We start from the raw sequence: 12,794 nt of genomic DNA on the forward strand, positions 1-12,794 counted from the left end.
TGGCAGGCATACAATGGATAGGGTGATGATGGCTAAGGTAGAGAAAATTCACACCTACCAAGAAAAAGCCCGCCAGCTTCAGACGAAGCATTATATAGCCCTAGAAATTAGCCACATATAATCACAATCCTATACACCAATGCAATCCCCCCCCCCCCCAAACACACACTATTGGTGTTGAATATGCAAGCAGCTGGTTGCTGTTGCGATCCAAGTACCTTGAATCAAGCAGGCACCAGGCATGTTCCCTCCCTTCCCCTGCCTCTTCCCACTGTACCCTATCACATCTCCCCCTCCTTCCATTATGCCTCTACACAGCACCCCCTTTTCTCCATCTCTCTGTACCTGTGGTCTGCTGGGGCGGAGGTGTTGGTTTTGTCGGTGTGGTCTAGGTCTGCTGCGGGTGTAGTGCCTCAGCGCCGGCCCGCCCAATGGAAGCTCCATAAGGGGAGACACAGCACTCCGTTGCCGTGGTGCTCCGTTGCCGTGGCTCTGTTGCCGAGGCACCGTTGCTAAGAGCACCAGCAGCAGTATTCACTGCCTCCACCAAGGTAGGAGGGGCCAAGCTGAGCTAGACTGACAGATTTGACAACAAGGGGCCTCGCCTTTCTCCTCCCCCCCTCCCTCAGAAAGACGAAAAGAATGAGAAGACGGAGAGAGAATGGAGAAATTTAGAGCTTGTGCTAGAGGGAGAGCAGTGCAGGTGCACAAGGCAGTCTAGTATATATTCATTTATAATAGAAATTAAGGTTCTTCATGGAACTGACCAAAATGCAGGAAGGGAACAATGTGCTGAAATGACAAATTAATAATTAATTTTACGTGGATGGGATATAGAAAATTCAGGGGATGACTGGTGATCTGGCAATGGGTTTCTGGTGTGTGTAAATCTCCATGAAGTGATTCAAATATCAAGCAAGGGAAAACCAGGTAGGGGACTAAAATTGTGTTTTAATAAAGCACTCAATATCAGAGGGCAGATCCTCTGAAAGAAATTCAACACGAACAACCAAAATAGTCTAGTTCACCTACTACTCCAAACAGGTTTCTAAAGAGACTTGTGGGCATAAGCCTTCTGTCAGAACCATGTAGCAGATAAATAGGGCAGATTATGCTGTAGTCTGAACATGATCGAACATCCTATAACGTCTATATTTCAGTATTACATGCCATACTAAATTAGCCTAATCAAGGCTGAAACTGAAGCAAATTGACTCATGACACCCCAGTAGGTTGATCTTTTTTAAATTTGTATTATTATTAGCTGTACAGTCAAGCATTCTCCCACCCCTCCAATCATATCATTGCCATTCAAGTCCCCTAGCATTTCATTTTGATGGTACACAAAAAAAAAGCATCAAACCAAAAAACTAATACATTCTAAAAGCTTTAACAATTTAATTTGAAAACAGTTTAAGTTTGTAAAAGCAGAATATTTCAGGTCATCCCACCCCCTAACCTTTGAACCCCTAACCTTTGAACCCCAGCTAATTCCATGGGTGAAAGCACATGATACTTTTTAGACAGACAACAGAGCACGAGAAGAGGGCCAACATGAAGAGATTAAATGTGGGCCAAAATATGCTACAGAGAAGGCATTCTGAGGGCCTATAGAACATAATTGACAGCAGAATGAGGACATGATTTATGACATAATACATCATGAGCTAAACCACACCCCCTCTCCTTACATCTTTTCCAGTGACAATCTAGATTCTAGATTCTGTATACAAACATAATTCAACATGAGGGTGTCAGGGGTTTCGCAGTAGGATGTAGATAGAGATCGCAAGAGAGGTAAATAAGCTCTTAAAAAAATAGAATGGGCTAAAGGTATCTTTAGACATGTCCCAGGCATTATCATCAACATCAGAGAGAGATCATGTGTGGTATACGTGTACGGTGTATGCGAGGGCAGGTATGTGTGTTTGAGAGTGGGTACAAATGGGGTGCATGTGAGTGTACAGATAGGGGACAATTTGTATTGTTAGATGTAGACAAGAGGCTTCGTCTTCATCACCGGTCCATCATACTGAGAATCATCTCAGGAGTGAGGTCACCGTTGGGCGGAGCCTCTGTGACAGACAGTACCACTTCCTGCACCACCTCCTCCCCCTGGAATGACTCTTCTACCTGATTGGCAGGCTCTCCTTCAGCATGCTCCACCTCTACTGCTGGCACTTCATCCTCAACAGGTTCTTCCTCCTGGCTCGCCTGCTCTGCCTTCATCTCTTTCTTCACGATTATGTCATCCACCTCGCCTGTGGTCTCATCCTCCACACGGATGATTGCCGCCGCTGAGGGAAGAAGAAAACCACTTTTACAATCTGTTCAGCTGTTTTGAGTCCCTTTGGGTACTGATCAGTGATCTGCACCTGATTAAATATGTGAAGGCCAAAGTATTCACTCGATTGCATGTCTGCATGAAAAGTGATTCCTTCAACAAATTAAGTTGAGAGGGTGGTATTTTTTTAATTATTCCAACAGAGTACCAGAGTGTGACTCACTTGGGGCAGGTTTAGCCTTTGGAGGTCTTCCACGTTTCCTTTTGGCTGGAGGGCCAACAGGGGCAGGGAGAGGGACAACCGGTGGTGCCTGTTCCACCTCAATCTCAGATAGCAGCTCCTCCTCCTCTTCTTCAATGTCATCCAGCTCAGGCTCTGTGGAAGAGAAGAACAAGAACGACCTGATTTTAGCACTGTACTCTTAAGATGCACACTAAATAACATTACATGATATTGTTGCATGTGTAAGAACAATAAAATTAACTGTGACTTGGTCGTACCGGTGTCATCATCATCGTCATCCCGTCTGGAGCGCATCTTCCTCTTTCTGCCGCGGCGGCCTTTCTTGGGCGGGGTCCCGTTCTCGTCGCCTGTGTTCTCTCCATTACAGTTCTCTGCGTGACGCAGCATGGTGTTCTGAGGAGCAAACAGTAATATACAGTGCCTTCAGAAAATAGTGAGATAATCATCCAGCCCAGAGACTCTTCATCACTCATCTTGAGAACAATTATACTAAAAACATGTAAATTAACATAACGGGGGAAAAAATCTAATGATTTATTGAAATAGCGTGGGTGACCTAGATAGACAAATTGGTACAATTTAAGGCCATGTGGCAAACAATAATGCTGGTACTAGGGATGCGGTGTGAGCATGTGGGTCTGGGCAGACGAGATGTAGTCGTTGTTCTTATGTGTAACTGGTTTAAAAAGAATAATGGGAAAAAAAATGTAAACAGGTATTCATATCCCTTGACTTATTCCACATTTTGTTGTGTTACAGCCTAAATTCAAAATGGATTAAATATATTCTCGCTCACCCATCTACACACAATACCCCATAATGACAAAGTGAAAACATGTTTAGAAATGTTTGCACATTTATTGAAATACAGAAATCTCATTTACACAAGTATTCACACCCCTTTGCCACGACACTCCAAATTGAGCTCATATACATCCAATTTCCTTTGATAATACTTGAGATGTCACTACAATGTGAATGGAGTCCACCTGTGAATAATTCAATTGTTTGGGCATGATTTAGAAACACCTGTCTATATATATGGTCCCACAGTTAACAGTGCATGTCAGAGCAGAAACTATACCATGAAGTACAAGAAACAATCAGAATGGTGATGAGACATCTGGGGAAGGGTATAAAACAATTACTGGAGTGTTCAAAGTTTCAAAGAGCACAGTGGTCTCCATCATCGGGAAATAAGTAAAAATATATAAAAATTGTAAAAATATGGAAGCACCCACTCTGCTTAGAGCTGGCCTTCCAACCAAATTGAGCAACCGTGCAAGAAGGACCTTGGTCAGGGGGGTGACCAAGCACCCAATGACAGAACTACAGAGTTCCATGGCTGAGATGGGAGAACCTGCCAGCAGGACAACAGTATCCACAGCACTTCCCCAATCTGGGCTTTATTGGAGAGTGGGCAGACGGAAGCCACTACTGAGAAAAAAGGCACCAGCACGCCTGGAGTTGCAAAAAGGCACGTGAACGACAGATCATACGGCAAAGATTGTGTTCTGATGAAAACAATTTAACTTCTTGGATATAGGGGGCACTATTTCAATTTTTGGATGAAAAACATTCCCGTTTTAAACAAGATATTTTGTCACGAAAAGATGCTCGACTATGCATATAATTGACAGCTTTGGAAAGAAAACACTGACGTTTCCAAAACTGCAAAGATATTGTCTGTGAGTGCCACAGAACTGATGTTACAGAAAAAAAAACAGATAAAAATCCAATCAGGAAGTGCCGCATTTTTTGAAACCGCCTCATGCCAAAGACTCCTTATATGGCTGTCAAGGAGCAAGGTGTCTGCAGCATTGTGACGTATTTGTAGGCATATCATTGGAAGATTGACCATAAGAGACTACATCTACCAGGTGGTCGCTTGGTGTCCTCCGTCGCAATTATTGCGTAATCTCCAGCTGCAGTATTTTTCCGTTTGCTTCTGATGAGAAGCCAACTGCCACCACTGATAGATTATCGAATAGATATGTGAAAAACACCTTGAGGATTGATTCTAAACAACGTTTGCCATGTTTCTGTCGATATTATGGAGCTAATTTGGAAAAAAGTTTGGCATTGTAAGTGACTGCATTTTCCGGTCTTTTTCTTAGCCAAACGTGATGAACAAAACGGAGCTATTTCATCTACACAAATAATATTTTGGGGAAAAAATGAACATCTGCTATCTAACTAAGAGTCTCGTCATTGAAAACATCCAAAGTTCTTCAAAGGTAAATGATTTTATTTGAATGCTTCTCTTGTTTTTGTGAAAATGTTGCCTGCTGAATGGTAGGCTTAATGCTATGCTAGGCTATCAATTCTCTTACACAAATGCTTGTGTAGCTTTGGTTGAAAAGCATATTTTGAAAATCTGAGATGACAGTGTTGTTAACAAAAGGCTAAGCTTGTGTTTGAATATATTTATTTAATTTCATTAATAGGAAACGTTGCGTTATGGTAATGAGCTTGAGGCTATGATTACGCTCCCGGATACAAGATTGCTCGACGCTAGAGGTTAACTCCTTGGCCTGAATGCAAAGCACTATGGAGGCAAATACAGGTAAATCATTGATGAGATCCTGCTTTATAACCAATGACCTTAGATTGGAGTGAAGATTTATGTTCCAACCGAAAAATGACCAAGCATACAGCCAAAGGAACACTGGAATGGCTTCAGAGCAGAATGTAAGAGTCCTTGAGTAGCCCAGCGAAAGCCCAGACACAAATCCCATTGAAAATCGGTGGAAAGACTTGAAGATGCCTGGCTGTTCACTGCCGTTCCCCATCTGGCTTAACTTCTCTAGGGTAGGGGGCAGCATTTGGAATTTTGGATGAAAAACGTGCCCAAACTAAACTGCCTTCTACTCAGGCCCAGAAGATAGGATATGCAAATAATTGGTATATTTGGATAGAAAACACTCTAAAGTTTCCAAAACTGTTCAAATAGTGTTTGTGAGTATAACAGAACTGATTTGGCAGGCGAAACCTGAGAAAAATCCATTCAGGAAGTAGGATATTTTTGTTTGTTGTAGTTTTCTATTCAATGCCATTACAGTATCCATTGACTTAGGTCTCAAATTGCAGTTCCTATAGCTTCCACTAGATGTCAATAGTCTTTATAAATTGTTTCAGGCTTGTATTCTGAAAAATTAGGGAGTAAGAGCAGTCTGAATGAATGGACCCTGCAGTGTCACAGAGCCTTTTCATACGCGCGACCGAGAGTGAATTTCTTGTTTACCTTTTATATTGACAACGTTATTGTCCGGTTGAAATATTATCTATTATTTGGGCTAAAAACAACATGAGGATTGAATATAAACATTGTTTGACATGTTTCTATGAACTTTATGGATACAATTTGGATTTTTGTCTGCCTGTTGTGACTGCGTTTGAGCCTGTGGATAACTGAAGAAAATGCAAACAAAACGGAGGTTTTTGGATATAGAGACTTTATAGAACAAAAGTAACATTTATTGAATGCCTTCTGAGGTGCAACCATCATCAAAGGAAAGTGATTAGTTATATCTCTATTTCTGACTTGTGTAACGCTTCTACTTGGCTGTTTACTGTTTGTAATGATTTGTCTGCTGGGCTATGTTCTCAAATAATGCAAGGTATGCTTTTGCCGTAAAGCATTTTTTAAATCAAATCTGACACCGTGGTTGGATTCACAAGTTAGTTAGAAACAAAATTGTGCAACTAAGACATCCTTGGCAAAAACATACAAATTATTTAGAGATTTGAGTTCTCTTAGATTTATTCAGTGACTCATGGGGGTACAATCATAAACCAAATGCGGATTTTGGTCAGGAAAGACTGAAATCCCGCTTTTAATGAGCAACATAAAAAAAAACTGCCAATTGGCGTGTTCAGTGGCTCTAACAGAGCTTGAGAAAATCTGGAAGAAATGGCAGAACACTCCAAATCCAGGTGATAGACAGACCCAAGACGCCTCAAAGCTGTAATTGCTGCAAAAGGTGCCTCTACAAAGTATTGACCCGTGGGAGTAAATACTTATGGAAATGAGATATTTCATTTATAATACATTTCAATAAACATGTTTTCACTTTGTGATTATGGATAGTGTGTGCAGATGGGTGTGAGAAAAACATGTTTAATTCCGGCTGTAAAACAAAATGTGGAATAAGTTGAGCAGTATGAATACTTTCTGAAGGAACTAAGACCACAACACACAATGGAGCAACTAGGCTTCAAACCTCCCCTACCTGGTGGGAGGGTGTGTTTTTGTGTGTGTCCTGTATTCTGCTCAGGAGGATATGGGTTTGGATGTGAAGAAATCCTTTAGTTTTCTGTGTGGATGTGTATTGTCCCCTTACCCTGCGAGTGAAGGTCTTGGCACACTTGCTGCAGACGAAGGCAGTGGGGATGAAGTTGGGGTCATGGTAACGTTTGAAGTGCATGTCCAGCAGCTGCTTCTGCCGGAAAGTTTTTTCACATTGGTTGCAGGCGTACGGCTTCTCCCCTGTGTGTGTGCGTCTGTGCATGATCATGTGACGCTCCTAGGGGTCAGAGGTTAAACATAGGACAGTCAGTGAACACACCAAGGTCTAGAACAGTCTCCGGCTGATTCCAAACATATCCATGGGATGCATCTCAATAATCTAACGTGGCCTCTTCTCCTCATCTCAGATTGATGATGATGGCAAATATCTGGTGGACATCCACCATTTCAAATCAGGGAAGATTGAGAGGAAACAAGCAGAGAAAGTCTCTTTCACGTACCTGTCTGCAGCAATAGTCACACTGGTCGCACTTGAAGCGCTTCTCATTCTTGTGGGATTTCTGGTGCTGGATGAGTGCGTAACGCTCGTGGAACACAGCGTCACAGTAACGACACTTCCTGCCCATCTCCATGAACGAATGCTGCTTCCGCAAGTGCACACCTGAGAGTGAGAGAGGGGACAATCCAAATGTAAGGAACACAGACTGATCCAGGTTACAAGACAGTATTTCAGCAGAAGAGATATGACTGTGCACAAGCGAGTCACTTACCCAGGTCGCTCTTGCGAGCGATGACTGTGTCACAGTGGGGGCAGTGGAATTTGGCCACATTCTCTGTGTGCTTCTGCAGGATGTGCATCTTCATGGTGCCGCTCTGCGTGAAACGAGCATGGCAGATGTAGCACTCATATGGCTTCTCACCTGCCAGAGAGACACTTTAATAGGTTGTATGCGAGACAGAGAGATATACATCTACACACAACTTCAAATTAGTGGATTCAGCTATTTAAGCCACCCTCATTGCTGACAAGTGTATAAGATTGGCTGTGTGCTCAATCTCCATAGACAAACATTTGCAGTAGAATGGCCTTAGTGAAGAGCTCAGTGACTTTTAACGTGGCACTGTCATTTTATTTATTTAATTAGGCAAGTCAGTTAAGAACAAATTTTTATTTTATTTACAATGACGGCCTACCCCGGCCAACGCTGAGCTGCCCTATGGGACTCCCAATCTCAGCCGGATGTTATGCAGCCTGGATTCGAACCAGGGACTGCAGTGCCTTAGACCGCTGCGCCACTCGGGAGCCACCATTCCAACAAGTGTGTTCGTCAAATGTTTGTCCTGCTAGAGCTGCCCAAGTCAACTGTAAGTACTGTTATTGTGAATTGGAAACGTCTAGGAGCAACAATGGCTCAGCTGAGAAGTGGTAGGCCACACAAGCTCACAGAACGGGACCGCCGAGTGCGGAAGCATATAGAAATCACCTGTCCTCAGGTGCAACATTCCCTAGCGAGTTCCAAACTGCCTCTGGGGGCAACGTCAGCACAAGAACTGTTCGTCGGGAGCTTCGTGAAATGGGTTTCCATGGTCGATCAAAAGCACACAAGCCTAAGATCACCATGCGCAATTCCAAGCGTCGGCTGGAGTGGTGTAAAGCTTGCTGCCATTTGACTCTGGAGCAGCGGAAAGCGTTCTCTGGGGTGATGAATCACGCTTCACCATCTGGCAGTCCGATGGGCGAATATGGGTTTGGCGGATGCCAGGAAAACACTACCTGGCCCAATGCATAGTGCAAATTATAAAGTTTGGTGGAGGAGGAATAATGGTCTGGGGCTGTTTTTCATTTTTCAGGCTAAGGCCCTTAGTTCCAGTGAAGGGAAATCTTAACCCTACAGCATATACAATGACATTCTAGACAATTCTGTGCTTCCAACTTTGTGTCAACAGTTTGGGGAAGGCCCTTTCCTGTTTCAGCATGACAAAGCCCCAACATCAGTGCCTGACCTCACTAATGCGCTTGTGGAAAGCCTTCCCAGAGGAGTGGAGGCTGATATAGCAGCAAAGGGGGGACCAACTCCATATTAATGCCCATGATTTTGGAATGACATGTTCGACGAGCAGGTGTCCATATATTTTTTGGTCAAGTAGTGAAGCATCGATCAACAGAACTAAAATCAGGAATACTTGGGTGAAAGGCTGAGAGATTGGGGTATGTGTTACCCGAGTGTGTCCTCATGTGTCTCTTCAGTTTGTAGGTATCTCGGCTGGCGTAGCTGCACAGACTGCACTGGAAGGGCCTCTCGCCTGTATGGGAGCGGATGTGTCTCTTTAGCTTACTCACCTGGGGCAAAGAGAAAGAAACATTTAAACAACATTCCAAAAAAATGTCAGTTATACATTGCAAATGTACTTACCTCCACACTAGCGTAGTCACACATGGAGCACTTGAAGGGTTTCTCGAATGTGTGTTTGTAGCGACGATGACGCACTAGCTCTCCACTGGTCACAAATGCCATGTCACAATCTTGGCATTTATGAGGACGAGTGCCTAAAAAGGAATGGGAAGGGGCAATAGTAAACATAATTAACACACACCCTATCAATTCATTAAGGATAAATATATATATTTTTTAACAGCCTGCGACTGAACATAGCCTGCGACTGAAAGGCCGTAGATACCTGTGTGTGTGTTGAGGTGGTTCCTCAGCAGTGTGACTGTTCTGAAGGCCCTCCCACACAGGTGGCATTTGTGTGGCCTCTCATCTGTGTGGCTCTTCATGTGGCGGTCCAGGTTAGAGCGCCGGGGGCAGGTGTAGCTACACAGCTCACACTGGAACGTCTTCTTCACACCTGAGAGAGACAAGAGGTTATTAAACACATTAAAAGGTAGACTCAGCGAAATGACGTCGCCACGAGCAGCGCCACAGATATTGAGATGAGCGAAATGCAAGACGTCGCGCTCACAGTATCTGCACATGTGCACAGAGTCGCTTCACGCTGTTAAGAGCGTGGTAGCCACAGGACCAAAACAGCACAGAAGTTGAGCCTTGCTCTTCAACGTTCATAGTTGTTTCGGAAATTGACCCACTATGCGTTGTACTTTCTGCATCATCGCCGATTCTCCCTTTAACACACATAGATCTCCTCCTCACACCCCAAAAGAGAGGGGTTGCCATACCCCCACATACACACAAAACTTGACCTTTCACACAACTCTGACCTTTCTTTTTTATCTTGGTGGGTTTGGGCGGCTTCATGTTGCCCACAACCTTCTCAGCATTGACCTCAGAGAGCATCCCCTCCTGCTGTTCCTCCTCAAAGTCGTATACAGACACATCCATGTCCCGTTCCCCCTCCCCGTAACGCAGGCGGCTCTTCTTGCCCTTCTTCCCCTTGCGGATGCCAGCAGTTGGCTGGTAATCTGGGTCTTTGGACCAGGTCTGGTCCTCTACTTGGGGCTCAGCTTCCTCCTCCTCCTCCTCCCCATGGATCACCTGGAGCACATCCTGGGCTGCCTGCAGTTCTTCCTGCTCAACTGTCTCCACCTCTCCATTCGCCCCCACCTTCACCACCTTCACCAGACAAAAACAATTTGCCAGGAAGGGATTAGAGTTGTATTATAGACAGTGCATCTCACCTGAGCCTTCAGGCCAAAGTGTGTGTTTGTAGTTGAGTAGCGTCCGACCTGGAAGCCCTCGGGCAGAGGGAGGGTGTGGCAGATCACTGGCTCTGCCTCAGTATTGCCTGCAGAGGCGTCAACAAAGCTGGCCTGGAGTTCTTCCACGGTGGCTGTAGTGACAGGAACCTGCACCAGCTGCAGCTGTCCAAGCCCCAGTGCTGCACTTGTCTGCTCCATGTTCCCCTCCATGTTCACCACCTAAAGTCAAGACACAGTCAGGGTCAGTCAATTCTCTGAATAATGTATGCCTACAAGTTTGGCTTACAAATGATATCTTTCTCAGCGTAAACTCACAAATCACACTAACCTGCAGGGTGATGATCTGTCCCTCGTCTCCCCCGGTGACCGTCACTGTGCCACCCCCTTCGAGGACCTCAGTCTTCATCTGTAGCAGGGCAGGGTCAAGGGTTGAGTCCAGGGTGTCCATCACCATCATTTCAACATTCCCTGTCACCACTTGGGGTGCCACACCCCCTTCCATCAGGGCAGCCTCTACAGTCTGGAGCAGCTCGGGTCCCTCCCCACTGTCCTGGAGACCCTCGACCTGAGCGGTCTCAATGGAAACGACTTCACCCTCCATAGAAAACGACCTGTTAAGACCATAAAAATAACTTTGACACATGATACACTATATATATATATATATACACAAAAGTATGTGGACCCCACTTCAAATGAGTGGATTCTGCCATTTCAGCCACACACGTTACAGACAAGTGTATACAATTTAGCACACAGCCATAGACACACATTGGCAGCAGACAAATCTGTGCTTCCAACTTTGTGGCAACAGTTTGGGGAAGGCCCTTCCCTGTTTCAGCGATACAGAAATGGTTTGTCGAGATTGGCATGGAAGAACTTGACTGGCCTGGACATAGTCCTGACCTCAACCCCATCAAACACCTTTGGGATGAATTAGAACACCAACTGCAAGTCAGGCCTAATCACTGAACATCAGCTGATTATTTTAATTTTAATCCTACTTCTCTGATCTACCAACCATTTGACAAAGTCCCAATAAAAAAAGAACACTGCCAAAATACAAAATAAGCAGATATTTTGTTTTGGTGGTGGGGGGGGGTATAAAACTCACTGGTAAAAGGAAACTACCCTAATCACCCTCGTGTCTTGCCCAGGGAAGAGTGGATGTTTTTGTAACATTAGCGTGCAGGTTAGAGGGAGCTCGGGCTCCCTCTCTCATGACAAGTTTAAATCGAAAGGCGGCTGTAGGCGGACCGGGCTAGCGCGATGGGACGTGGTGCCGATGATAGGAAACCAACCCCTAATCTAGTTTCTGATTTGGAAGAAATCTACTCTCCGTGCTCGCAGACTTATTTGGGCTACATAAGAGATTACTCTACATTCCCTCCTTCCGTGTTTACTCTCGGGAACCTTTGTGAAACGTTACCTAGTTACCGAGCTAACTTAACTAGAGCCCCATTTTGAGAAGCAGTAAAATAACGAATCCATAGAAAGTATTATACAATTAGTGTTGATATTAGAACCATCGGATGGTTCTAGAACATAGACTAAAACTACCCAGATCAGGGGCTATGTAGTAAATCTGAGACTACAGAAGATATTCATTTTCATTTTTTCAAATCGTAGCACCATGAGTGACAGGAAACATTAAGGATGTTACATTGAAATTGATACAAAGTTTAAACTCGAAATGTTGAGCTTTCGTTCTAGAACCCGGAGACGCAGGTTCTCTTCTCAAAAGAGGAAACAAAGGGCACGAGAAGATGGACGCCTGGCCTAAACAAGACCCTAAACATTAAAGCATTTATAAAGCCATCCGTGCCTTAATACGAACCAATAGCCGTCCAAATACACTAATACGTTTAACAGAAGCTCTAACTTCTGGGTTATAAATGTTTTTAGTAAATTTTCGATAACGATAGAGGGAGACAAACACCCCCCCGCCAGTCGCCTGGACCGCGAGCCCCACCGTGACACCTAGAGGCCGACGACAGCTCCTACAAAAATGCCCCCCCTTCATCGGAGAAAGTGCCGTTTTACCTGGTCCTCGGTCTTCCTTTTCCGGGTAAATTTGCTTGAGCGCTCAGTGCTTGTTCGGTCTTCCTCTGGCGACGGTAGGGAAGCTTGCCCTTACGTCCCAGCTCGATTAATCCTCTCACGCGTTGACAGAGTTGTCTCTACACAAAATGGTGGCCTGGAGCAGGCGAGTGTGCATGCGCAGACAGAAGCCCGACGGGAGAAGTGGGAGGGTGGTACCGCAGCAGTTGGGTGGCAGTGACGTCTGGGCGCCAGTTTTGAATTCAAGGGTTCGGGGGCGTGGTTCTGGGTGAACAGTTGTTTCCACACTACAAAAAAT

The 12,794-nt window shown here is 44.7% G+C and overlaps 1 protein-coding gene across 1 annotated transcript; it reads right to left on the reverse strand.

Annotated features, from left to right (window-relative positions):
- Positions 1–931: 931 nt before the first annotated feature.
- On the reverse strand, positions 932–12,692 carry LOC135559490 (transcriptional repressor CTCF-like). The gene is made up of 13 exons (XM_029639279.2): positions 12,479–12,692; positions 10,764–11,046; positions 10,463–10,654; positions 9,998–10,349; positions 9,457–9,627; positions 9,192–9,325; positions 8,998–9,118; positions 7,548–7,697; positions 7,278–7,438; positions 6,872–7,054; positions 2,786–2,921; positions 2,508–2,660; positions 932–2,297 (listed from the first exon to the last, which is right to left on the reverse strand). The coding sequence occupies exons 2-13, from the start codon at positions 11,034–11,036 to the stop codon at positions 2,017–2,019; spliced, it is 2,307 nt and encodes a 768-aa protein (XP_029495139.1). The 5' UTR covers positions 11,037–11,046; positions 12,479–12,692; the 3' UTR covers positions 932–2,016.
- Between the last annotated feature and the right edge of the window lie 102 nt (positions 12,693–12,794).

The sequence above is a fragment of the Oncorhynchus nerka genome, linkage group LG28 (assembly GCF_034236695.1).
Source record: "Oncorhynchus nerka isolate Pitt River linkage group LG28, Oner_Uvic_2.0, whole genome shotgun sequence".
Classification (NCBI taxonomy): domain Eukaryota; kingdom Metazoa; phylum Chordata; class Actinopteri; order Salmoniformes; family Salmonidae; genus Oncorhynchus; species Oncorhynchus nerka.